This window comes from Temnothorax nylanderi, unplaced genomic scaffold (genome assembly GCF_030848795.1).
Source record: "Temnothorax nylanderi isolate EJ_2023f unplaced genomic scaffold, tnyl_v1.0 TNYL_tig0033_pilon, whole genome shotgun sequence".
In the NCBI taxonomy this organism is placed as follows: Eukaryota; Metazoa; Arthropoda; class Insecta; order Hymenoptera; family Formicidae; genus Temnothorax; species Temnothorax nylanderi.
Window position 1 is genome coordinate 823,404 of NW_027249095.1, and position 23,242 is coordinate 846,645.

General features: G+C 43.1%; 2 protein-coding genes across 7 annotated transcripts; both read right to left on the reverse strand.

Annotated features, from left to right (window-relative positions):
• Window positions 1–822: 822 nt before the first annotated feature.
• LOC139770831 (aminoacylase-1-like) lies at window positions 823–5,087 on the reverse strand. 2 transcript variants are annotated; one of them, XM_071703059.1, is made up of 5 exons: window positions 4,734–5,087; window positions 3,759–3,928; window positions 3,124–3,642; window positions 2,336–2,626; window positions 823–2,128 (listed from the first exon to the last, which is right to left on the reverse strand). In XM_071703059.1, the coding sequence occupies exons 1-5, from the start codon at window positions 4,834–4,836 to the stop codon at window positions 1,985–1,987; spliced, it is 1,227 nt and encodes a 408-aa protein (XP_071559160.1). In that variant the 5' UTR covers window positions 4,837–5,087; the 3' UTR covers window positions 823–1,984. The 2 variants fall into 2 exon arrangements, with proteins under 2 accessions (XP_071559160.1, XP_071559161.1); XM_071703060.1 differs by lacking the exon at window positions 4,734–5,087 and adding an exon at window positions 4,186–4,727.
• A 1,915-nt stretch (window positions 5,088–7,002) lies between these two features.
• On the reverse strand, window positions 7,003–21,472 carry Upset (SET domain-containing protein upSET). 5 transcript variants are annotated; one of them, XM_071703052.1, is made up of 12 exons: window positions 18,763–21,472; window positions 18,439–18,520; window positions 18,161–18,317; window positions 17,841–17,985; window positions 17,700–17,747; window positions 16,776–17,463; window positions 16,039–16,523; window positions 14,368–15,943; window positions 12,384–13,988; window positions 11,917–12,169; window positions 11,651–11,788; window positions 7,003–11,474 (listed from the first exon to the last, which is right to left on the reverse strand). In XM_071703052.1, the coding sequence occupies exons 1-12, from the start codon at window positions 21,096–21,098 to the stop codon at window positions 10,963–10,965; spliced, it is 8,025 nt and encodes a 2,674-aa protein (XP_071559153.1). In that variant the 5' UTR covers window positions 21,099–21,472; the 3' UTR covers window positions 7,003–10,962. The 5 variants fall into 5 exon arrangements, with proteins under 5 accessions (XP_071559153.1, XP_071559152.1, XP_071559156.1 ...); XM_071703051.1 differs by having other exon boundaries at window positions 12,393–13,988; window positions 18,763–21,246; XM_071703055.1 differs by lacking the exons at window positions 7,003–11,474; window positions 11,651–11,788 and having other exon boundaries at window positions 12,030–12,169; window positions 12,393–12,576; window positions 12,657–13,988; window positions 18,763–21,246.
• Window positions 21,473–23,242: the final 1,770 nt, after the last annotated feature.

Consider the following 23,242-nt stretch of genomic DNA (forward strand, 5'->3'; position numbering starts at 1 on the left):
TAACAGAGATTTTAATTTAATATCTGAAAATTTTTCCATGTAATACTTTCCCGTGCCTATATCGATATCCCTCAAAAACTGGGCATCAATATCTTCATAAATCTTTATATTATACGAAAGCGCGTCTTTAAACGAGACCCTGTTATCCAGAAAGACTCCATTAGTAGCAGCCTCCTTGGCAGCTCTGTCAGCCACTTCATTCCCCTGAATCCCTTTATGAGACGGACACCAGGAGAATTTAATGTGTTTATTCTCGCAAGCCGCCCACACACAATGACAGCTTCATTTTTAAGTCCGGAATAAGCGGAGAAAGCTTATAATCGTGATTTTCATTCGCCAACGCCTGAATAACGCTAAGGGAATCCGTGCAGATATTAATAAAGTTCCATGATTGTGACCACATAAGGTCGATAGCCTTAGAGATAGCCACACATTCTGCTGTAAATGAGCTAGACAAAACATTCAGTTTATACTTAAACAATAATTTAGCTTGCGGGACCCAAACGGAACAACCAACACCGATTCCTTCCGCTAACTCAAATCTCGAACCGTCAGTGTAAATGACAACTTCTTCTGGAGAGGATCAGTGAAAGGAAATAAGATTAATAAACGCTTGATTAGGCGATCCGTTATCTCTAGCTAACGTACCAGATTCTACATCAAAGGTAGTAGAAATTAAGTTAAATCTATCGGGATACGAAAAAACAGGATGAAAAGTCCAGGTATATAGACTGTGTCCAAAAGGAGCAACCAAAGGCCACCTTTTGACAATAAACGGAATATTTCTGGGAGCAGTCTTCATTGAAATACTATGTAGATAGATAAGTTTATTAATGAGTTTATTATTTCTTAACTGAATAGCTTTATATAAAAATTTATCGCACTTATAGGCAACTCTTCTCATAAATGACCTTTGTCCACCGAAATGCCAACAGACCCGATTAGGTGTGGATCTAGGTACCCAGACGCTTAGACGTCGAGATCGACTGTCACATCAAACGGCGACGTCGGAGCGAGATCCGGAGAATCCGGAAATTCCGGAGTGCCGCCGTGGCCGGGCGTTTGAAATCGCGACGCGCAAAACGGAACATCATCCCGCTCTTTACAATCCTTCTCGCCGCCCGCCGTCGCCGAGATTCGACCGCGCGAAATACTGGGAGAGAACGAATTATGTGTTTCTCTTCCACTTTTAAACGAGGGTTTCTCGAAAGAATGTTTGTGATCCGGAATCTAGATGCGAACGTCGCTGTTTGCTGTGACAGTCGATCCTGACGATACGTCTGGATGTGCGACTTATGTTTTACCCACCAGGACGACAGATAATAAATGCAAGGATCCATCAATCAATATTTCGACTCGTAAAATGTATTCCGATTTATTAAATTTTTTTTCACGTGTCTAAATATGAATGTTTTTTTTACACATTATGCCATAATAATATATCGTGTAGAGTTTGATATCAAAGAATTTGTTACATTTATTATAATCTGATATGAATTAAATTACCATGTAATGTAATATATAATAATTATAACATGGCTATAACTAGGCACATACATGTAACAGTGAGTTTGCACGTAAAAAAACTATGATATTTCACACATATATGTTACCTTCCATTTATCTTCTGAACTCCGGTATTCTTTGTGATCGTCGTTTTGAGATTTGAATTGTTGCTCATTGTCTCTTCACAGATATTCGCTTTATTCTCATTTCCTTATATTATTTCTCATTTGAATAAATGACTTCAAATAAATCTATCCAACAATAAACATTTGAAATAGACATAACATTATTATATAAATGCAATATAGAAATATATAATATATTGACTTATTGTTAGTATATTGTTGCGATCTCTGGAATGCAACTGATTCTGATTAATAAGTTTATTATTGGTAGAATGGCCACACGAGCCGCTAACTACAAATATATCAGACTATGGCGCTCTTGGTATCTGATGCATAGCATATGGCGTGTCCGTTTAAACATTCGCAACGCTCGGTATTATTTTGGTATACATCTGTATTCCCTTCAGGAATATATCTTTATTCAGATGCTCGTCGTTATCGTGAAGAAGCACGGGTGTCCTGTTTATCGGTGAGAAGCCAAAAGCAGGAATGCCCACCTGTGAAGTACATATATCCAAAAGTATACTTTATGAATTTGTTATTATTAACGTATTAAAAATCACATGATACGTCTAATAATATAATTGCACATATTAATATGTAATTCGTAATAATTACAATAAGTAATAATATATATATTTCTTCTTCTGCGCGTAATGTACGTAAATAATAAATTTTTACACAATAAACAGTCCAATGCTTACCTCTCGGACAAAACGGTTGTCTGTACTTCCCATGCAAATGCAAATTATCAATTTGACACCAATTTCATCACAGGTCTTTTTAAAGGCAGTCCAGAAAGTATTGGAATCGTCGAGCTTGGTATCCTCGATTTGGGGATTTTTCTGTTCGAAGGAGTAGGTTACACCTGGCCCAGCTTCCTCGCACCAGCGCTTGATAGTAGCCTCGAATTCCTCGTGATCAACGGAAGGTGCTAGACGAATATCGAACACAACGCTGAGGTCGGTGGGTATAACGTTGGACTGTACACCACCCTGTAAAGAAACGCATTTAATATGTTAAAATCAGAAGATGTCACATAAGCTGATAAGTGAGGAACATAGAATTCGATAAAGACATAAAATTTGTGGTAAAATAAAGTCTTAACGTAATTACAAGGTAAGAAATAATATATCGTTGCAACTCATATATTTATTATCAATGTTAATCACAAATATTATTAGAACATCAAAATACTTACTATTTAGTATGGAAATTCTAATGAAACAGACATATAAATTAAACGAGTATCATGCAATGGCTTGAAAATTAAAGCTAATCAATTTATTTGTGTCTTCTTCATTAGTACATAAATTAAGTATAAAATCTTATTTAATATTTGAAATTTCTATATACATAAATTCAATATAAAAGTAAATAAAAGGAAAGACAGACATAATGATTTATATTCGTGATTCATATATATAAACGAAATGATAAATATCTTTTAAATGAAATTTTTTAACGAAAACTATATTTCCGTGATACCTACCCAAATTTTCGTAAGATTCACAGACGTCACACTGCCAGCAGTACCCAATTTTGCAGAATCTATCAGATCTGTGAGTTTCGCTTTTTCGGAGGCTCTGAAGTCCATGAAGCGATCGATTACGACTCTCAATTTTTCCCCAGCCGTGTTGTCTAGCATAATTGACCCGTGACCGGGATTGCCCGCGCACTTTATTTCGACGTGCCACATCGACCTTTCTCCATAATACATAAAGAATTCCTCGAATGGGCTAGGGGCACTTTCGTCCAGCGCGAAACCGACGTTCAGGGCTTTGAAGTCTGCGGTGTGCACAAAGGCTTTCATTCCCAGAACACCACCTATCTCTTCGTCTGGAACGAAAGAGACGTGGATAGTGCGTTGACAGCGTCGTCCTTTCAGTTTCAATCTGCGAATCGCCTCCAAGTACTGTATTCCCACGGACTTCATGTCTTGGCTGCCGCGAGCGTAGATGTTGCCCTGCTCGTCCATGTGAGCGCTGAACGGCGGATGGGTCCATTTGTCCTGGGGTTCAGTTATACGATTAATATTAGAAACCAGCAAGTTGATGTGACTGAACTGCAACTATATATACATTCGCAACATCTTTACCTGTGCAAGTCAAAGCCCAAAGCACTTACTTCGAAGACAGGTACAACGTCCATGTGACTGTTCAATAGAATCGATGATTTCGTCGGTTGCGTTCCCACCCATGTTAAAACTACAATCGGCTTCTTGGGATGTACGTGATAGACTTTGATCGGCAAGTCGAGAGATTTCGCTTGTTTAATTAAGAATGCCACACACTCATCTGGAATGAAAGGTACAGCAAATCGGACTGTATTATATTGTAGATGTATTGTAGACGTAAAGGATTAATTCCTGACAATGAATAGAACATGCTTTGAATCAAGCGGCGTTCTTTTATAGTTCCTAATATATTTGAAGTTGAAGATACAATGTGACTAAAAATAAGAGCGTGGATTGTAGAACACATTAGAAATGATATCTTCTCGTAGTGTATATCTTATTATGCTCAAGAACAGTAAAATGTAAGCTGCGTTTTACACATATGTACGACGAAAAACGTTCAGCGATCCACTGGACCGGAGTGGCGAGCTAGAGTTAATATAAGTCCGTTCTAAAGCGACCTTCCTCACTGTTAAGGAATAAAAGTCACAGTATTACATATAACGATAATAATCTGTATCACAAAAATTAATTTCTCTGGAGATACCAAGTCTGCGATAATGGCGATAAAAAACGAGAATTATCCTCCCTTGCTGAGAGAGGGTAATTAGCTCTATAAATTCCCGTATCCCGTTCGCGGTCGACGTGAGTCTCGCTTTTCCCACTTTTTTTTTTGCTTTTTCTTCGTTACGAACGACACGGTTTTGTGCTTTCTCCCGTCTACCGTTTACCCCTTAATTTTTCATTTCAACTAAACACGATACGCGCTGCAAAACTATATATGCGCTCTCGCCGTCGGATACTTTAAACGCGCGTCACAGATCTCTCTCTTTCATCCCTTCGCTCTCGATCGCCGTATAAATTAAAACTGTTTTCCGAAATCCCGCGGACTCTCGAATCTCACTCCACTCCCCGCGATTGTTCACCGTAATCGATGTCCGGCTGCACCGACGGGATCCGCAGGTACTCGCGGAATATCTCCACAGCTGTTCGGTCCAATTCGGTTTGCGACATAGCTTCGTGGTACATAAGTAGTTTACTCCACTTGTGCGTCTTGCTTTCCAGGACTTATATAATGTCTACCTTCGGAACTGATGTGCTTATTAAATCCTTGTTTGTTCGTACGCGCGCGATAAGGCCGATAAAAAATGCGCGCGTCCGGACGCTACTATCAGGATCGAATATGTTATAGTGTTCGAAAGCGGACCGCGCACGCGAGCGAAGGCACGAACCGCGAATTGTAATGAGACAGTCAAATAAAGTAGAGTTGACGGACAAAGTTCAGATTTATTTTCTATGTACAATATTTACAACAAAAACTCGAACTATTGACATTGGCAACTCGAGATAGCAGAGAGCGACTGGCCTCGTTGCCAAGGGCGCGGGTCCTTTTATCGGCGTTGTCGATAAAGCGAACGCGCGAAATAATTCGCTCGGCAATGCTTTGTCTCCACTGTTTATCCGTTAAAGTCATTACGTCGAAAGTTACGGCGATAAAAACGCTTTAGTCTCAGTGCTCTCGCAAATCGCAATTGCGGTGCTGAAATACTTATTGTTTCGACTCCGATATAGATCGGGACCGGGATCGGGGGATCGGGAAATTCCGGAGTGCCGTCACGGCCCGGCCGTTTAAAATCGCGACGCGTTGGCCATGCGACGCGCAAAACGGGACGCTGCCCCTTGCGATCCTTCTCGACGCCGTCGCCGCCGCGATGATGACCGCGCGAAATGTTGAGAGAAAATAAATTTTGCGTTCTCTTTTCTTCGTTTCCCCCCCCCCCCAAAGTTATTTTGATGAATTTCGGCGATCCAAAATCTACATAGACGCGAGCAAAGACTCCCGCAGGGAAGATTGATCCGCACAATCCTTTGGGCCTAACGAACCTACGGGCTCGAGTTCAACATTGCAGACATCACCTACAATGATACATTATACACACACTCATTAACACACATTCCCGACTCTGTATCTCTTCGTATCTCATAGTTGAACAGTGTTGCAGTTGGGGATCGGGTGTTATTATTTTTAAGAAGAAGCGAGCAAAGACGCATCTAGAATGCATCTTGCTAAGATATCTAAAAGCAATAATGTCGACGGTTATGCTTCTATATTTGCAAGAAAAGACTTTGCATCCGTTAAAAACGTAACCGGATTTAAGCGTGAACTGTCGATTTAATATATCTTCAAGTTTCGAAACTATAATTGTTAAATAGTCCCCAAGAGTCCTTTGAAAATGAGGAAAAATATAATATCCGCACAATGCCGTAAATAACGAACGGATAGCAAATGCAAAGGTTTGCAACTGCGGTAACAATAATCCTCTTATCGCAGTTAGCGGACGGTAACGCATGATACGTGTCTACTTATTGTCGAAGAATCGAAATAAATTGAGGTTTCAAGACCATAACTGTTAAATATTCCACGAGTCTTTTAAAAAGCAAAAAATAAAGCGATATCGGCGCAAAACCGCATATAGCGAATGCCGACAATAAACGTAAAACGTCGAAAGAACTGTGTCATTTCGAGCGAGAGATAATGTTAAAAATTGCGTGGTAAAACGATCCTACTGTTGTAATTAGACGATAACACATGACACGCGCCGCTTATCTATCGAAGGCTGCGTTCGGGGAGCGCGCTATTAGCGCTATTTGCTTATTTTATCCTTGTTCTACACTTGATGAGCGATAAAGATAGAATGATGCAATAGCGCTAATAGCGCGCTCCCCGAACGCAGCCGAAATAGACAGAAGTTTCGAAACCATATAATTATTGAACACTCCAAGAGTCTTTTAAAAAGCGAAAGAATGCGATATCGGCGCAATGCCACACATAGCGAACGCCCGACAATAAACGTAAAACATCGAAAAAGCTTGTAATTTCGAGCAAGGAATAGGTATGATTAAGAATTACGTGGTAGCAATCCTTCTATCGCAATTACCGGAATGCATGACACGCGCTTACTTATTGTTGCAGACATCGAAATAAGCAAATAAGCTTTTATCTGCAACCGCAAACAAGCGCTATTTATAACGTATGTGTTATTACGCTAGTTTTCGCTTTCGATTTACACTTCAGCATTCGTTTGGTCGCATTTGGGGAGCGAATCGTCGCTCGATCCTGAAAATAAATCGCGGGTCTTGCCGCGGGACGACGGATAATGAAGGCGAGGATACATCAGTCAACATCTCGACTCGTAAAATGTATTCCGATTTATTAAATTTTTTCACGTATGCCTAAATATGAGCGCTCTTTACACGTTACGCCATAATAATATATCGTGTAGAGTTTGATATCGAAGAACTTGTTACATTTATTATAATCGGTAATATGGATTAAATTATCATACAATGTAATAGGTAATAATTGTAACATGGCTATAACTAGGCACATACATGTAACAGTGAGTTCGCAAATAAAAAAATTATCGTGTATTCTCAGCCTATTATATAAAGATTGAATATATATGCGAATATAATATAATATTAATATAATATAATATAATATAATGTAACTGCTATGTGCTCTGCTTTTATTTACAACATTGAAACGATTATCCTAACGAATTGTTTTATACTATCAGATGCTTTAATAACAAGGTCGTGTGCCGCTCCTGCTTCTTTATATCAGAATGTCATTATACAGATATATTATATATGTATATAGTATCAGCTATCGGAGAATTGTACAACGGACAATAAACATATGGATTTAGCTGCAAAGCAATCGTATCGTAGCTTGTTCTTCAAATTTCCAATAGAATTTTACGAAAATTCGAAGAATAGAGAGAGATTAATATATATAAATACATACAGATATATGTATGTATATGTATATACATATATATATATCTTAAACATATATATATATATATATTTATATATGTATATATATATATTTAAGTACATATGTATATACTTAAATTTATCTTACAAAAATATGTACATGTTCTCATTGTATATGCGGGTGACGAACACAAGCTGTACACTTTTTTTACCTCTCTGCGTCTAATGTTACGCCACCCGCGGCAATTTGTAACTTACAATAGTGTACACGTTTTTCTTCTTATTACAAAATATCAGCTAAAGTACAAAGTAAATATCAAATGCCAAAAATACGTCTGTTTACACTTTGAAATCGCAGCCGAACGCAATGTAAAAGAGAAAGAAGACGTTTTCGCACTCGTCTACGGGAGATCCGTACATATCTGCACCCAGTAATTTCGTTAGAATATCCCCGTAGAGAGAGCGCGCATAAATTTTATAATCCAGACAGTTTTTTTTACCGCGTTTCCTAATCACAGATCTCTAAACTTTGATATTCGCTTAAAAACCGACAATACAGAATTAGAATCTCGCTTTTTCTCTTCTCTATGCGTACGTCGAAAACTCCGCACCGCACATTTTGCATCTTCGTTCAGGTAGAATTCTTATTATATAATTGGATTACATAGCGGATGCGGTACACTTGGTACTCCTGAATGCTCCAGACGTTTTCGCTCTGCTCTTTACATGTGGATCTTAATTCCACCGTGTGATGCCGGTCTTCTTTTTCCTTATTTTGTTCCTCGGTTTTCGCTAAATTAAATCTAATTTCCACGAGATTATTCGTAGATTATTTCAGCGACATTCATCATCATACTTCTCCTAATAATTCTTTTAAAAGTTTTGTTTTGTGCTCTCTAAATTCAGTTTTCACAGAGCGAAAATCTGCGATGCATTAATGACGTCGCGCGTTAAATAAAAGCCGAGTTAATAGCGTGTTGTAAACGTCCCGAAGTATTGATGGTGGACCGCATCCAATAGTTACATAGTTTGCAATCAGGAGACTACACAAGTCAAAGCTAAGAGAGTCTACATCCACGATGAAAAATAACGTTTTTGTGTTTTCTATAATAAATTAAGATATATATTTGCTTTTCCGCCAATAAAGTGTTAAATGAGTTTATGGGTACATCTTTCCCTTTGAAATCGATTCTAATTTTCACTTCGAGGCAACATTACTTTAACGTGTAACGCATTTATGTCTAAAGAATTTCTAATCAACGTTATCATCTAATTGTACTATAATTAATTCGAGCGACACGGTCAGATTCTGCGAAAAGTGAATAATTATGACTCTTAGTGCTGCAAAAATGCGCAGCCTTAACGAAGCAACTTGAGTCTCTTCGTTGTTTCTCCTAATATTCACCATCGCTCGCTGCTCGCAATTTAGAAAAGTCTGCGACCGAAAACAGATAAAGATAAACAATACGTTATATTACAAAACAAAGGAAAAATAACTTACAAAGAAATTCGAACTTGGCCTCTCCTTGCGCATCATAACAAGTAACGTACTTTATGTACACCTAATAATCGCACCATTGAAATCTAAAAACCTTTTTATACGCTATATGTATATGTATATAATTTCAATTACATATAAAATACAATATACATAATTTTAATTACATAGGTTGATGCTAGACGACCTCTAAATTATAGACAAAAAAAGCGATCGTTCTGATCACCTTTAATTACGAGATTACATAATACACCGAATCACTAATACATGCACAAAGGATGTTTCTAACGCGCAGCTCGTAATTTTTAATGCAAATCTATCGCTCGGAATAAAGAACAAGAAACGCAGATTTTTTGTTAACGACAGAATAATGTCGTGTTTTGCGGACTAAATATGGAAAGACCGTGAAGCAGCTTTCAGTTACAAAATAGACTACGATTCTTTCGCTGTATTAATTTATCGCAATTTACTTCTACACGTTTTAATACACTTTTTGTCGTATAATAAGTTTTGTACTTGAATGAATGTTACGAGAATTAAATTTTGGGAGAAACCGACCTAGAAAAAAGGATAAATTCACAAATAAAACGCATTGTTACGCACCATAATCCCTCACGCTTTTAACTAAAAATTGTATTTGCGTTATTGCTTAAAGCATCAAAGAGAATAAAACGCACACACGTTATATTGTACCATTTATCGTAACTGGTCTGTCCTGCTCGCTTACGGTATCTCGATTCTCGGTATGAATTCATAAATAAATGTTTTTTAAATAAAATTAGCGTTAAAAAACATCTGTCGCGCATATCGAATGCGTCACCTTCCATACGAAAGAAATCGAACAGCAACATATAAACTTTTACGAATCCCCAAAAATAAAACTCAAGTCTTCAAATTTCAACATTTACCCTTTATTATAAATAATCTGCCCTCTTACAGTGAAATATAAAATATAGAGAATTCCGCGCCTCTTTTTGCCTCTTTTTATATGTAAAAAAAAAACACAACACAGTACTAACTCACTTATCTACGTGTCATACTAGGTTTCGATACGATTACGATCTACAAACTAATCTAAATATGCAGTGTCATTAAATATAGCTATATTGTGTTAACATTATGCATATATGCAAATAATATGTACAGATAAGTTGTATTATGCAGGATGCATGTATTGTATATATAATGATAACTGTTTTTAGAGGGGATATCGCGAGATCGGCTGACTCTTTCGGCCGAGTAAAAGCGCGCTTCCAACTTTGTTAACACCTTATCAAAAAATTGGACTAATGCTATATATATAAACATTTTAGGGCACCATTTCACCGGTATAAAAAGTGTATACGCCATTCGAATACACTTTTGGCCGTTGCCCGTGAAAAAGGTACCAATACAGCTCTCTCGATATACGCTACCTAAAATGCGCGTCGCTATATCCTCAAAATACTCAGCTATCACCTTAGGCCACACGAATTCCGTCGAATATTTTGAGAGAAACGATCGAACCAACGTATATCGGTAAATTTTTAATGTACGTGAAAATCCTAGAAGCAATTGACAGCGCAAAACTTCTCTAATTATCTAAAAAATTGTTGGAATTCTGTATGCGGCTTCCTGCCGTTTGTTATCTCGCGCACACTTCTGTGCGAAATGATACGTATTTTAGTATCTTATAAGAGAATGCAAACTTCTGTCAATATTCAGTTTTCCGAATTCGTTCTTTGCTTTTCTTCCAAAGAAACGAGTGTAAAACTTCATCTCGTCGACAGAAGAGTGGGCAAGATAATTGATTTAATCGAGACATTGCAGAAAATGGTAAAACGATATCGGCCTAAAACTTAAGAACTTTTAACAATCCTACCCTTTTCTGTCGGTTACGACCTCGGCGCCGGATGGTTAAAAAACGGCTTCTGAGGTTGTCCCGACGGCGCCGAAGGGTACGACACCTGGGTGCCCGGGGGCGACGGCGGCTGCGGCGTCGCCGACGGGAACTTCGAGATCGGCACCGCCGTTCCCGCGGTCGCCGGCGGCGGCAGCGGCGGTGGCGGGACGAATTGCGGTGGATACGGATTGGAACCCGGTGGCGCTTGGGATGCCTGGGGTACTAAGAACGGCGTCTGCTGCGTCTGCTTGCCGACCGCGATCGCTTGCGACGGCGCGGCGGTGCTGAACATCGGTTGCTGGGACGTGGTCGGCGGTGGTACCGCGAAGTTGGGATACTGCACCGTACCAGGCTTGCTCTGTAACTGGGGATAATGGATGGACGCCGAGCCGGGCGGCGGTATATATGGCTGCGGGGGTAACTGCGGCACTCCCGGCGGGGTGCCGACTATCAAGTTTTGAGGCGGAGATTTGCGTGCCTTTAGTATCGCCTCGGCTGTCAAACCTGTAAGCAAGAGAATAAGGATAACGTACGAGGTAAAACTAGCATCTTACGATAGCGTTGTCATCACTCTTCAAATCTAATGTATTTTCTACATTTCTTCAGCTTTCTAAGAGATTAGTTTTATCTTCTCCAAGACTATATTCTTTCCCTTGCACGCATTTCTTTAAGATATGTACCATGCTTGCGAGCTCTCTCCTCCTCGTCATCGCTGAGGAACAGTCCGAATTCGCGTTTCAATCGCTCGGTGAGATTTTCTCGTTGACGTTCTACCAAAGTTGGCGCCGCAGACCAACCGATTGCACCTTCCTCTCCCCCTAATTTAAATATTAATTCATTAATCGCCGTATTATTTAAAAGCGTCATTAAAATTATCACAATGGAATCATTGTCTTTATTAGAGAAATTTACACAAGATACAAATATTTGGAGAGTGGGCTGTTACCTTTCTTTTCATCGTTCTCATTAGCGGCATTGGGGAAGAGCGTTGACGTGTTAAGGCCCGTCAACTCGAGGGAAAGCGACGCTTTAGAACCCTCCTCGTCGGAACTGAGCGAAGAGGTGCCGCTGCTGGCGCTGTCCGATCTACCTCGCGCTCCACTTTTGTCCGTGTTAGAAGTGTCGTTGGACGATTCCGGCTCGGTTCCAGTTCCTCCGGATGACTGTTGCTTCCGTTTGCGATACTCCGATATGGACAACTAGAAAAATACATAAATATTTCCATATAATAAAGCCACCTTTTATCACGAAAAGAATTTAAAAGATCATTCATCAAGGAAACAAAAGAGAAGGAACGTAAGGATCGTCCGGTTTTACACATCGAGGCTGTAATGACGAGAATAACGGTAATAAAAAGCGATAAAACAGCGGGATACCATTCTCAGCAACAAAAAAACATTACTACTGTCCTACCCTTCTAACCTTGCGCTTGACAGGAGGAAGAGCGTCCGGTTTAAAAGCTGGTGCTGGCATACTGTTCGGCACAACGGTCCTCGGGTCTTTCAGCCGTTTTATCTCTTTGGGCTTGGTCTCCTCCTCCTTGGCAGGAGTCTCTTCTGGCTTCGGGGCCTCCTGAGTCGAAGCCGAATCTTGCACTGTGTCTAAACTATGTTCAGAGGAGTCTGATTTTGGTTCAATTACTTGTGGTGACGCGTTAATTTCATTATCAATGTCATTTTTCATTACTTCGCCCGTCGGCTCGTCGTCCAGTTTCGCTTCCAAGAGCTCGCGCAGCGCGGTTGACAACATCGACTTTTGCTCGCCGTTCTTGGACCCGTCCACAGCGTCCATACTTATCGTGGATTCTATGATAGCCGCCTCAAAGTCCATCTTGGGTGTTTTCGACGTGGCGGACGGATCGGCCTTCTTGCGAATGCGCTCGCTCAAAGGTGGTATCGAGTGAAAGATCTTGGGAGGATCCGCGACGGACTCCGCATCCATGTTCGTAGAAGACGATTCGAAGACGGATTCCTCCGATAACGCGGCGAAGGCAGACGACTGCTCCGCCTTAGAGACTTCCTTTGCGGGCTCGTCACTCGTGTCCTTGTCCGTCTCTTTCGTGTCGTCTTCTGCAACGATAATCTGTTCCGGTTTAGTATCGGGCTTAGCGTCCGATTCTTTAAAAGGTGTCTCCTCGTGCCTGATATCAAACAACTTAAAGGAAGATTCGCAATACTTGTCATCGTCCACGTCCTTATCCTCGGAATCCGAATCCTCCTTCGAGCTCTCCATTAGACCCTCTATTCCGTCCATACTCTTGTCCTTCTCCGAACTCGTGTCGATCTTTTCCTGATAGTCGTTACCGTCGTCGCCCGTGATCTTCTTCATTTGCGCCTCGACGTCGAACTCGTCGATGGATGCGTTGTCGTCTGACTTCTCGACGACTTCTTGACACTTCGCAGCGGCTTCGGACGGTTTCTTCTCGTCGTTCGATTTCTCGTTTTCGCTACTGACGATGTTCACGATTTCGGAGATGCCGCCGCCGAACTCAAGCTGCATCTCGACCACTCGCTGTTTTAGAATCGCGTCAGGCTCTATGGTAGCGATGGGAGAACTGAATCCTTCCATCTCGGTATCGGGTTCGTTCTGATCGATTATCTCGACTGTGCCTTTAGCGACAATTTCCTCCTTCGCGAGAGACTCTTTCTTGACTCTCTCGACGGTCTCTCGAATTTTCTCGATAAATTTCTGATTCAAGTGATCGTAATTACATTCGAATTTCGTATCATCTCCCTCCCACTTCGGCGAAGCTTTTTCTTTTTTCGTAACAGTTTCTACATCCATTTCAGGAGACACTTCCATTTTAACGATATCAGAGCATTCTGTTTTACCTTCACGTTTTATATGAAGTTCTGATTGAGGTAAAATATCAATTGAAAGTTTCTCTCGAGCAGGTTTGTCAGAATCTATAGATCTGTCATCGTCCATTTTTATTTCTTCTTTCACAGATCCCGAATCGCACTGCCTCTCATCGGTTTGTTCTACGATAGGTGATTGCACATGTTCCGTATAGTCATCCTGGGAAAGAAAAAAAAACAGTAAAATATTGACTATTATATATAATTTATTTTATCACGTATATGATACTGTGACTTTTGCAAATTCTCTCGAGACTAAAAAAAAAACATGTCTATGCATGTGTGCGTATATGTGTCTTTAAGAAGTGAGTATCGACCCGATGTGAGAGAGTCGTTACAAGATCGTTAGAAGAGTTGCTATTAAGTATTGTGCTATTTACCGTGGATAAATAAATAAATAAGTTCGCGAAAACAGTCAATGAGATTATTTTCGAATTGCATTGTCTACTTCTATACCATCCTAAATCCGACGTATATTACAAATTGAACGTTAAAATAATTAATATTATAATATTTAGCTAAGACGCTGTGAAACTTACGTCAGCAGGACACAGTGATCTGCTGTTAGGCGCTGCTTCGGTCGGAAGTAGCATGGTTGGCGTCGTCGGCGGGGTGTAGTTGTCCGATGACAAGCTCTCTCGAGCTATTCTGCGCTTCTTGGGCGGTGCTACCGTCTCGTTAAGCGGCGGGCTTTCGGGCCGGCTATTGGGCGAATCGCACTCTTCCGAGATCGCCTGGCGCAACCATCGCTTCTTTGCCGAGCCCGAGTTAGACACAGTGGGACAGCCACTATTCCCATTGTTGTTATTGTTGTTACCAGAAACCGCTTGCTGTCTACGCTGCGGCGGCGAGTCGCATATGCCGCTAACCGAGTTGGCGGCTTGCACAAGGGTGGCTAAACTCTTGGCCGCGTAACTCTGTGACAGAAATTCCGCCGACGCATCTGTTGGTGCCGGCGGGAAGTGCCTGCCGCACAGCGGATTCATGGAATTTTGTAAAGTCGGCGGACCGGCAGAGGCGACACTTGGTAGAACCGGCAGAGGCGACACTTGAGGTATATTAGCTTGTGGCGGATCAGGCGATTCCTTCAGCCATTCGTTCATCAGCACCTTCTTCGTCTTCGGAAACTTGAAACCCGGAGCTAGCGGACCGACTGCCGCGGCCACTAGCAAGCAGGCAGACGACAACGGTGTCGACGGCGTTGAACTCTGCGAGCTGCTGCTGGCTCCACTGTCGCAAGTAGGACTCTTGACAGGAGTGGGTTGCTGTAACGAGCTCGGTGGCGAGCTCGGAGGACCGGGAGCGTTCGAGTTCGCTAAGGCCAGCAGTAAACCAGCCGCAGTGGGAATTCCTTGATGGCCACTGGATGATCCGGTGTTAACATCGCCCGTCGTGTTCTTAGCCGGAGTGTGCAAGTGCGACGAATAGGGAACGTCCCGGCTGGGCGGACGATTCTGACCCAACAGAGGCGGTGACTGCATGGAATTGCTCTCGTCCCCGGAAGATACGTCGGACTCAGCGGAATTCAACCTCGTTCTTCGACTGCTGCTCTGCGACTGAGATGAGCTTGTCGTTCTCGCTCGACCTTTCCTCCTTCTCCGTCGCAGCGGCCTCTCCGAGTTCGTCTGTTTACTATTTTTGGACTGTCCCGTCGTCGAGTGATTATCCTCATTGTCGCTGTGCGTGCCACCAGATTCTTTTCGTTGGGCATTTCTCGCTTGTACTTCCTGTTTCCTCTGTTCCGCCTTCTCCAGCCTCTCGAAAGCCTTCATGATTGCCTCCATCTTCCTCTCTTCTCGCGTCATCTTCTTTTTATCTTTCTTCGTTTCCGGCGTCGTCGTCACCGACTGGTTCAAACTAGGTGACGTTTGAGGCTGTGTATTCGCTACCGTCGTCGTCGTGGTTTCCTCCTTGGCAACTGCTTGGCGGGTCGTTGTAGTTGTAACCGTGGTCGTGACGGTTCTTCTCGGCGTCGCAGGAGTCACCGTCGATGACACAGACGATGTTGCGGTTGTAGTGGTTTGCGTGACACTCGTAGGAGGAACTGTCGGTGGCGTGGAATCGGTTTCTTCGCAGACTGTGTTTCTTCTACCCCGCCGTCTTCGTTCTCTGCCACTGATAACAGATAAAAATAACAAATACATTATAAAAATATGTTAAAAAAATATCTTGTACATTTCATCGTTACTCGTATTGTTGTATAAACTTACTCGGCATTTTCAACGAGAGCGCCGTTGGTACCTCTTCTATTCAGCTGGCTCGCCGCGTTTGCAATTTGACACTCCCGCGGATTGTTACACGCGCACACGACGGGCAGCGCGGGGGAATTGGGATTGGGTGACAGCAGTAGATCGTGCTGCTCGTGTTTGATCGTTATCTCGGCGTTCTTCTCGATTGCACATGTCGTCACGATGTAGAGATGCAGCGTGCCCTTTTCGATGCAGTGCTTCACCTCGGCGTTTGGCTTGCAACTACGCCGCACAAATCTCGCGTCGTTCCCGTACGTCCGCGTGTCTACGCACACTTCGGTACCGTCGCGTGGCAGACGGTAGAAAAACACGAACGGTCCCGGCCGTTGGACGTGCTGCCTACCGCTTTGCGTATACTGCAGTCGGTGTTGTGTGCTGAGCATATATTTGCCTCGTAATTCTACGACAGGAGTGTTTGGCGGAAGGTACATTGTCGCCACTAAAAACTGCAAGAAAGAAAAGATTTTTCAATAAACGTTTTCGTATAATTTCCATAAAGAACATAAAAATTTGAACATTTTTATTTTTCAAAACTCAATAAATAATCGCGATAATAATAAACATTAATAAATAATACTGGAAACGATGGAAACTAAATAAATAAAATAATTAAAAAATAAGATAAAGAATTCTTCGTTTTCGTAATATTTTTTTTTATCTACTTTCTTCATTCATATTCAAGATAATATTTTACTTACTCTAAGATTATTGCTGTGCACATTGAGTCTGCATTTACCAGTGGCAACGACATTCATGTTACTTTGCCTGAGATCATTATGTGTACCGTTGACTTTGATATTCGATATCCTGGCTCGCAATTCGGGACTATAATGATTCGTAACCGCTTCTTCGTATCTTTCGATCCACTGTCTTAGGGGCGCCATGTTTGTGCCCCAGGCATCTTGCACATCTTCCTCTTTGTCCTCGAGGCTCGTTCTCCTTTTAGCCTTACGTTTTCCAGGTCCACGTTTCGGGGTGGTGTTCTCCTTCTTGCGAACGGCGCTCGGTTGTCGGGCTTGGGAGTCCCTTCTCTGCCTCTTTCCAACGTTGTTGTTATTGTTATTGTTGTTATTATTTAATCTTCGCACCTGCGACGATTGGGCAGACGCGTCGGATTTGCTGCGTCTTGGAACTTGTGATTGTTGCTGCGAAAGCGAGCGTTTCTTCTGCGTCGTGGTGTTGTTCACCGAACCGACGTCCGTGTCCGCCGAACTGGTAGACGAAGTGTCGGACGATGTGTCCGAATTGAGAAGATCCTCGCGTTTACGCATCTGCAAGGCGCGTGCTCGCTGTCTGTCCACTCGTCGAGGCCGGCATCTCTCGCAGAGGTATTCGTCAGGAATGTTCAAACGGTCAATGCCCATGCAATCGACGTGCTGCCATACTCTGCGGTCGCATAATCAGTTTTCGATAAGTTTCATTCAAATGTAATACGTAATTTCAGATACTTATATAATGTATACACACTAAAAATATATAAAAATTGCTTAATCTAGATTTTATATATTTATCTATACTCTTATCTATATTCTAATCTCTATTGTTATCTATATTCTTATCTATATTCTGTATATTTATCTATATTCTACATCAATAATGTGAAAATATTGGTGAACACTTACAAGCATCGGTCACAACATATCATATATCCATCGTCGTGTTCAAAGTCACTAAAAATAATATGTCAAACATTATACATTATAGCATTGCCATTGTGCATTATATGTATATCTATCTGTAAAATAATTATCTTATTCACTTACCAGATACATCTGGTAACACTGTCCTCATCGTCACCTTCACCCTCGGGTGCTGTTTCTGTTTCTTCACCTTCCGGTTCCGCTTCTCGTCCTGCTTCACTGCTGATCGCGCTGGCAGCATCATCCTCCACATTGGTATTGCTCACAACTTCAATTAGATAATAATATTTGTTATTACTAACTTTTTAGATTCTGTATTAGAAAATATGTGATGGTTTCTTTGTTTGTGAGAAGTTTCAAGAATATAGATTCTTGAAAAAACTTAAGATATAAATAATTGACGTAATTGTATAGTAATATCAAAACACAAAAAAAGACATTACCAGGACCAAAGATGTAAGGATGTTGGGAGGTAGCTGTAGAACTGCCGGCTCCATTAATAGGTTGTTGCTTCGGGTGAGGGGGTGGCGATGGAGGCGGCGGTGGTGTTCGTGGCGGTGGTGCTCCATAATTGTGGTCTTGAAGAACGAACTGAAGACACTGCAGTTAAACAAGAATGCGTTTTTAAATCCGAACTATCCATAATCTCGAGATACACATAAAAAAATACAGAATTTTGTAAGCCAAGCAGCAGCTTGTTTTATAGCGTATAAATTTGTACCTCGTAAGGAAGCGGCATTCTTCTCACTGGCGATTTAGGAGTTTGCTCCTCTTCTTTGGGCATCCGTGATTCATTATCGTTCCTAAGTAACATTATTTTATTTTATTATGACGATCATAATCAGATTATTCAAAAGAACAAAGATAGTTAAGTAAATAATTTCATCACAAAGTTTATGCTTAAAGTGAAAATCAAACGGCCAACTTTAAAGCAAAATAAAGGATGTTAGTTTAAATTAAAAAAAAATATACATATAATATAATATAAATATAAATACTAATAACACACAATAATATAAATACAGTTACAAATAGTTAAGCTTACTTGTTCTCAATGAGGTCTTTACGAGGTTCGATCGTAGCCGTGGTTATCGGGAGCAAGGTTTTTATTTGTCCGGCCTGTTGTCGGATCTGTTGGGTGTATTGCGGCGTCATGATCAATTGCTTCTGCTGTATCGCTTGCTGTTGGATTTTAATCGGCGAGTTTTTGTGCGGAGCTATCACATTGGACGGTGCGACCACCGTTTGCTGCGGCAGCAGGGTCTTGATACTCGTCTTTGGCGCTACTTGCGTCGCGGTCGGGCCTTGAGCTTTCGTAAATCCCGTTACGTTTGGACTCAACAAGGGTTTAACACCAGCGCTGCTGATTTTCTGGGCATGATTCCTTTGTACAGGTTTCTGCGGAGGAATAGTCTTGATGCATCCAGGCTGTTTTTGCGGAGCGTTCTGCGGTCCAATTACATTTTGCTGCTGCTGCTGCTGCTGTTGTTGTTGAATGATTTTCATAGATTGAGGAGGATTGTTATTTCTCTGCACTATAGGCTGTTGAATGGTATTGTTTTGCGAATTTGCGGTAGTCTTGACGGGGTTCACTATGGGTTTTTGCGAGATAGTCTTCAGACCTGCTACAGTTTGTGCAGCTTGCGTCTGACCCTTCGATATTCCCACCCTCATCACTGTTTGTTGCTGCTGCTGCTGCTGCTGAGCCTTCGAGTTCATCACAACCGGAGTTCTTTGATTGTTCGGGACAGACGTTATCACCTTCGAATGCACATTAGTAATACTGTGACTTCTTTGAACCTGTACATTATTCGCGTTTGTCGATTGCTGCTGTTGCAACTTTTGGATTACTTGTTGTTGCGAACCCTGTAACAATTGTGCCGATGTAGGTTGCATTTGTGATTGCTGTTTGCCAATCGCGAGCAGGTTTGAGTTTTGCGATGGTTTGGAAACATTCGGCACACTATTGCTCTTGCAGATATTACTCGTCGCGGTTTGCAGTTTGGTGGTTTGTACTGTCGTCAATGTCTGAGGCTTTTGCAGCCCGGTTGCCGTCGATTGAGATCTCGTTTGAGATATTGCCGCTTGCTGGCACGCCATATAATGTTGTCCGGGTGATTGATATTTTTGTATACCGGTTACGAGGCTATTAGGTTTCGAGACATTGTTCATCTGTTGCGTGCTCGACTGGAACTGCTGTCTGCCCACAGCTAGAGATATCTTCTGAGGCACCTGTAACTTCTGTAAACCTTGCTGTTGCGTCTTGAGGTTTGGAAGATGGTTGCCGCTCAACACCGGAACTTTCTGATTGTTGCAGACGGATTGAAGCGTTGTTTTTTGCACATTCGTTACACCGACCGGTTGCGTTGTCTTCTGTATCGTCGAGTTACCCAGCTGAATCTTTTGCGGGTTTGCATTATTCGCAGTCGCTTGATTGTTTATAAATTGACCAGGTAACACCCGTGTCTTCGACACGCCCTGTGACTTGGACAGAGAATTATTACGTTGTGCGACTATAGCAGATGAGCTAGTGATTACATTTGTCACGGTCTTGATCTTTTGCGCAGATTGACTAGTTGAGATGATGCTGCCTGACTTCGTGTGATACCTTGGTAAATCCACTGGGCACTTCACCGCCGTAGTAGAAGTGCCTATGGAGTATATTGGCTGAAGCTTGTGATGCAACGTAGCTTGTGATGCAACATTGCTCGCCGTCGTCACTTGTTGCTGCTTACTACAATGGATAAGGTCAGCGATCGCAATCTGATTCTTCGATTGATACATCGGCTGAGTACTCTGTACCGTGATTGCCTGCCAAGGGCAGGAAACGTCGACACTATTGGGGGATGGTGAGGACGTCGAGTTAGTCGATGTTTGAGAGGAAATGTTGAGAGTCACCGGGACAGGCTGCGCCTGATCAGTGGACGATGGCGGCAGCTTCTGCGAGATGACGCGCGTTGTCAACACCTCCGTGGTGTTGGTCTGCGAACCGGCGATCATTCTCTGCACCTGCTCCCTGGCGCCTTTGGCGACTGGATAGGTCACCACAGGCTTGACCGTCGTGAGAGTGGACGCAGTGGTGGCCGTCGCCGTCTGCTGCTCCTGATTGCTCGTCGCCTCCAGACACTGCAACAGCTGCGACTTGCCACCATTAGTAGCCGCAGCGGCGGCGTCGTCGCCGCTCGCGATTACCATTGCGTTTCCTGGCGTGGTGGTGATAGTGCCAGTGGCGACCGCAACGGGCTCCTGAGACCGCCATATCTCCCGGGCGAACAGCAACGTCGGTGGCGGTTGTCCTTCACTCCCGGCGCCGTCCTTCGTTGCATTCTCCACCACCGACGCCGCCGCGGTCTCGACGTCCAGTTTCAGAACGAAACTCATGGTGGTTTCGTTAGCCTGGCCGTACTCCTTCTCCACTTCCGCAGACGCGGACTTCGTCGTTCCGGTTGCCGCCGAGACGGCCGTTTGCCCCGCTTCATCGTTATTTTCTGTGGCTCTTGCGTTCTCCTCGTTGACGCGACCGTCACCGCCGACCAACGGAGATACCGGGGGAGGTGGGCCAGGCCCTGGGGACAGTTGCTCCCCACTGCCAGCTGTTCCACCCCCCGATAACTTGATTACCGATGGGGTCGACGTTTTGGTAGTCTTACGGGAGCACGCCAAGTGGAAACTCGCGGGCGAGTTGCGCGACCGGTCCAAGGACTGCTGGCTATCGTGCTCGCCCGGTTTTGGCTTCACCAAGTCTAGTTCTCGATTCGGCTATTTGAGGACCGTGGACCATAGGCTGCAAGAGAAAAAAAAATCATCAATTATGATTGCGAAGATGGCATTTGAGATGTTCTGTTAAACCAGTTAAACAATAGCGTGATTATACTTTTCTAGATTTCGCTTGCGTCATTGTAAAACTAATATCGAAGGGATTAAGCTCTGTTGTACTATATTGCAACACAGATGTATGTAATCCATTTAAGTGAAACAGCCTGTATTTCTAAAAATCTTTCGATCAAAGAACGTGCATAACGTTTCTTTATTAATCGTAAAAAAAAAACTTAATGATCGAATGATTCATACGTAATCGGACTGAAAATTCGTAACTGAGAATTCTTTAGCTTTAACGAGATCTAAAACGTGATCATGATAATCGGGACGTCAATGTCCTTCCGGAAATTTTCCAGCCGGAAAGCCGACGACGGATCGCCGGCTTCGAGAACACTCGACGGCAATGTGGGAGTTGTCTCGAAGTCGGTGGTGTCCCTCCTACGGTCGACGCGCGGAGAGGCCCGGGAGCAACCGCGAAAGACGGAAGTGCGCTCGCGAGAGATTTCTGCGGAGCGCAGATTCCGAACAACTTTCTCGCCAAGTACGCGACGTTCGCGGGCCTCCGGCTGCCTGTGTTCGGTCATTGATCACTTACCGCGCGCGTCTCGCGTCTCTAACGTTCCCGTCCACATTAGCACGCGCACGATAGAAATACAAGGCTGCTTCACTTAACTCGATAAAGGAGCGTGAGAATCTTTAGGGCAACCGACGCTAGCGTCGAGGACGACGAATCTTAAATCTTTGCGGTCCAAATTGCTTCTCGCGAATCGAGTATTACGTTCTCCATTTCGTTTGATCAGCGGATCTAACGTAAATCGAGGAATTATTATTTGGCGAAGTTTACAGGAATTTCAAAAATATACAGTTTGTCGATTATAATCGCTCGGAGAACCAGCGATGAGCTACCGTAGCAAAGTATTAATTGAATCCAGTTCGGCATAGGATAGCAAAAAGTTAAGGATTCTCTCCCTCCCTCCCTCTTTCTTTCTCTCTCGTGGGTTAAATCGGTGCGTTTCATTGGGACGAGCGTTCAATCCTGAAAACCAGATTGCAATACAGTTATCGTCAACTTCGGTGTTCCGCCGCAAAACGCATTTGAAATGATTGCGTTGTGTTCGCGGTCTCGTAAGCAAAGGGAGGAAGACGAATGACATGTGCGCGCTATCGCCGGAGATAACGGGTTACGACGGATTCAGCGGTGCGTACGTTTACGCGGTTAATTACCATACGCATCCGCTCAGGTTCGGCACGATTCGCGAAATCGCGTAGCGCGCGTCCGCCGTTTGCGACGGCTCGTCGCGGGATCGGGAGCGATCTCGTCTCCGTCGAACGGGCGGGTAACGTCAAATATTGAATCAGCCGAGTCCGAACGAGGAATCGTGAATGGGACCGGGTCGGGAAAATTCATTCGCATTCAAGGCGTTCGCCCATTGACGATTCTCTCTCATCTGGCTGTACGACGAGTCGGCTTGTCAAACGATGCCAAAGTATGCGGTACTTCGACAATAATTCCTCGGCTGGAATCGAAGAGACGGCCTTGCGCGAGAGCGTCGGTTAACCGAGGTTGCGCATATCGCGAGGCGCGGCGGCGCGTTTAATTTTAAACGGGCACCCGCGAAAATGAATCACCGCGGTATTATTCCAGATGGCCGCGAAACCGCGCGGACATCTCGTCGCGATTCCGCGACGACGGCGTAGGGAGGAGG

Excerpts from the sequence above, each read along its gene's own strand:
- LOC139770831 (XM_071703059.1), bottom strand. The coding sequence starts at position 4,836 with ATGTACCACGAAGCTATGTCGCAAACCGAATTGGACCGAACAGCTGTG. Across the intron at positions 3,643-3,758 it reads ACGTTGTACCTGTCTTCGAA|GACAAATGGACCCATCCGCC; the intron begins GTAAGTGCTTTG and ends ACTGAACCCCAG. Across the intron at positions 2,627-3,123 it reads TGAATCTTACGAAAATTTGG|GGTGGTGTACAGTCCAACGT; the intron begins GTAGGTATCACG and ends GTTTCTTTACAG.
- Upset (XM_071703052.1), bottom strand. The coding sequence starts at position 21,098 with ATGAGTTTCGTTCTGAAACTGGACGTCGAGACCGCGGCGGCGTCGGTG. Across the intron at positions 13,989-14,367 it reads GATCACTGTGTCCTGCTGAC|GATGACTATACGGAACATGT; the intron begins GTAAGTTTCACA and ends TTTCTTTCCCAG. Across the intron at positions 11,475-11,650 it reads GGAGAGAGCTCGCAAGCATG|GTTTGACAGCCGAGGCGATA; the intron begins GTACATATCTTA and ends TCTTGCTTACAG.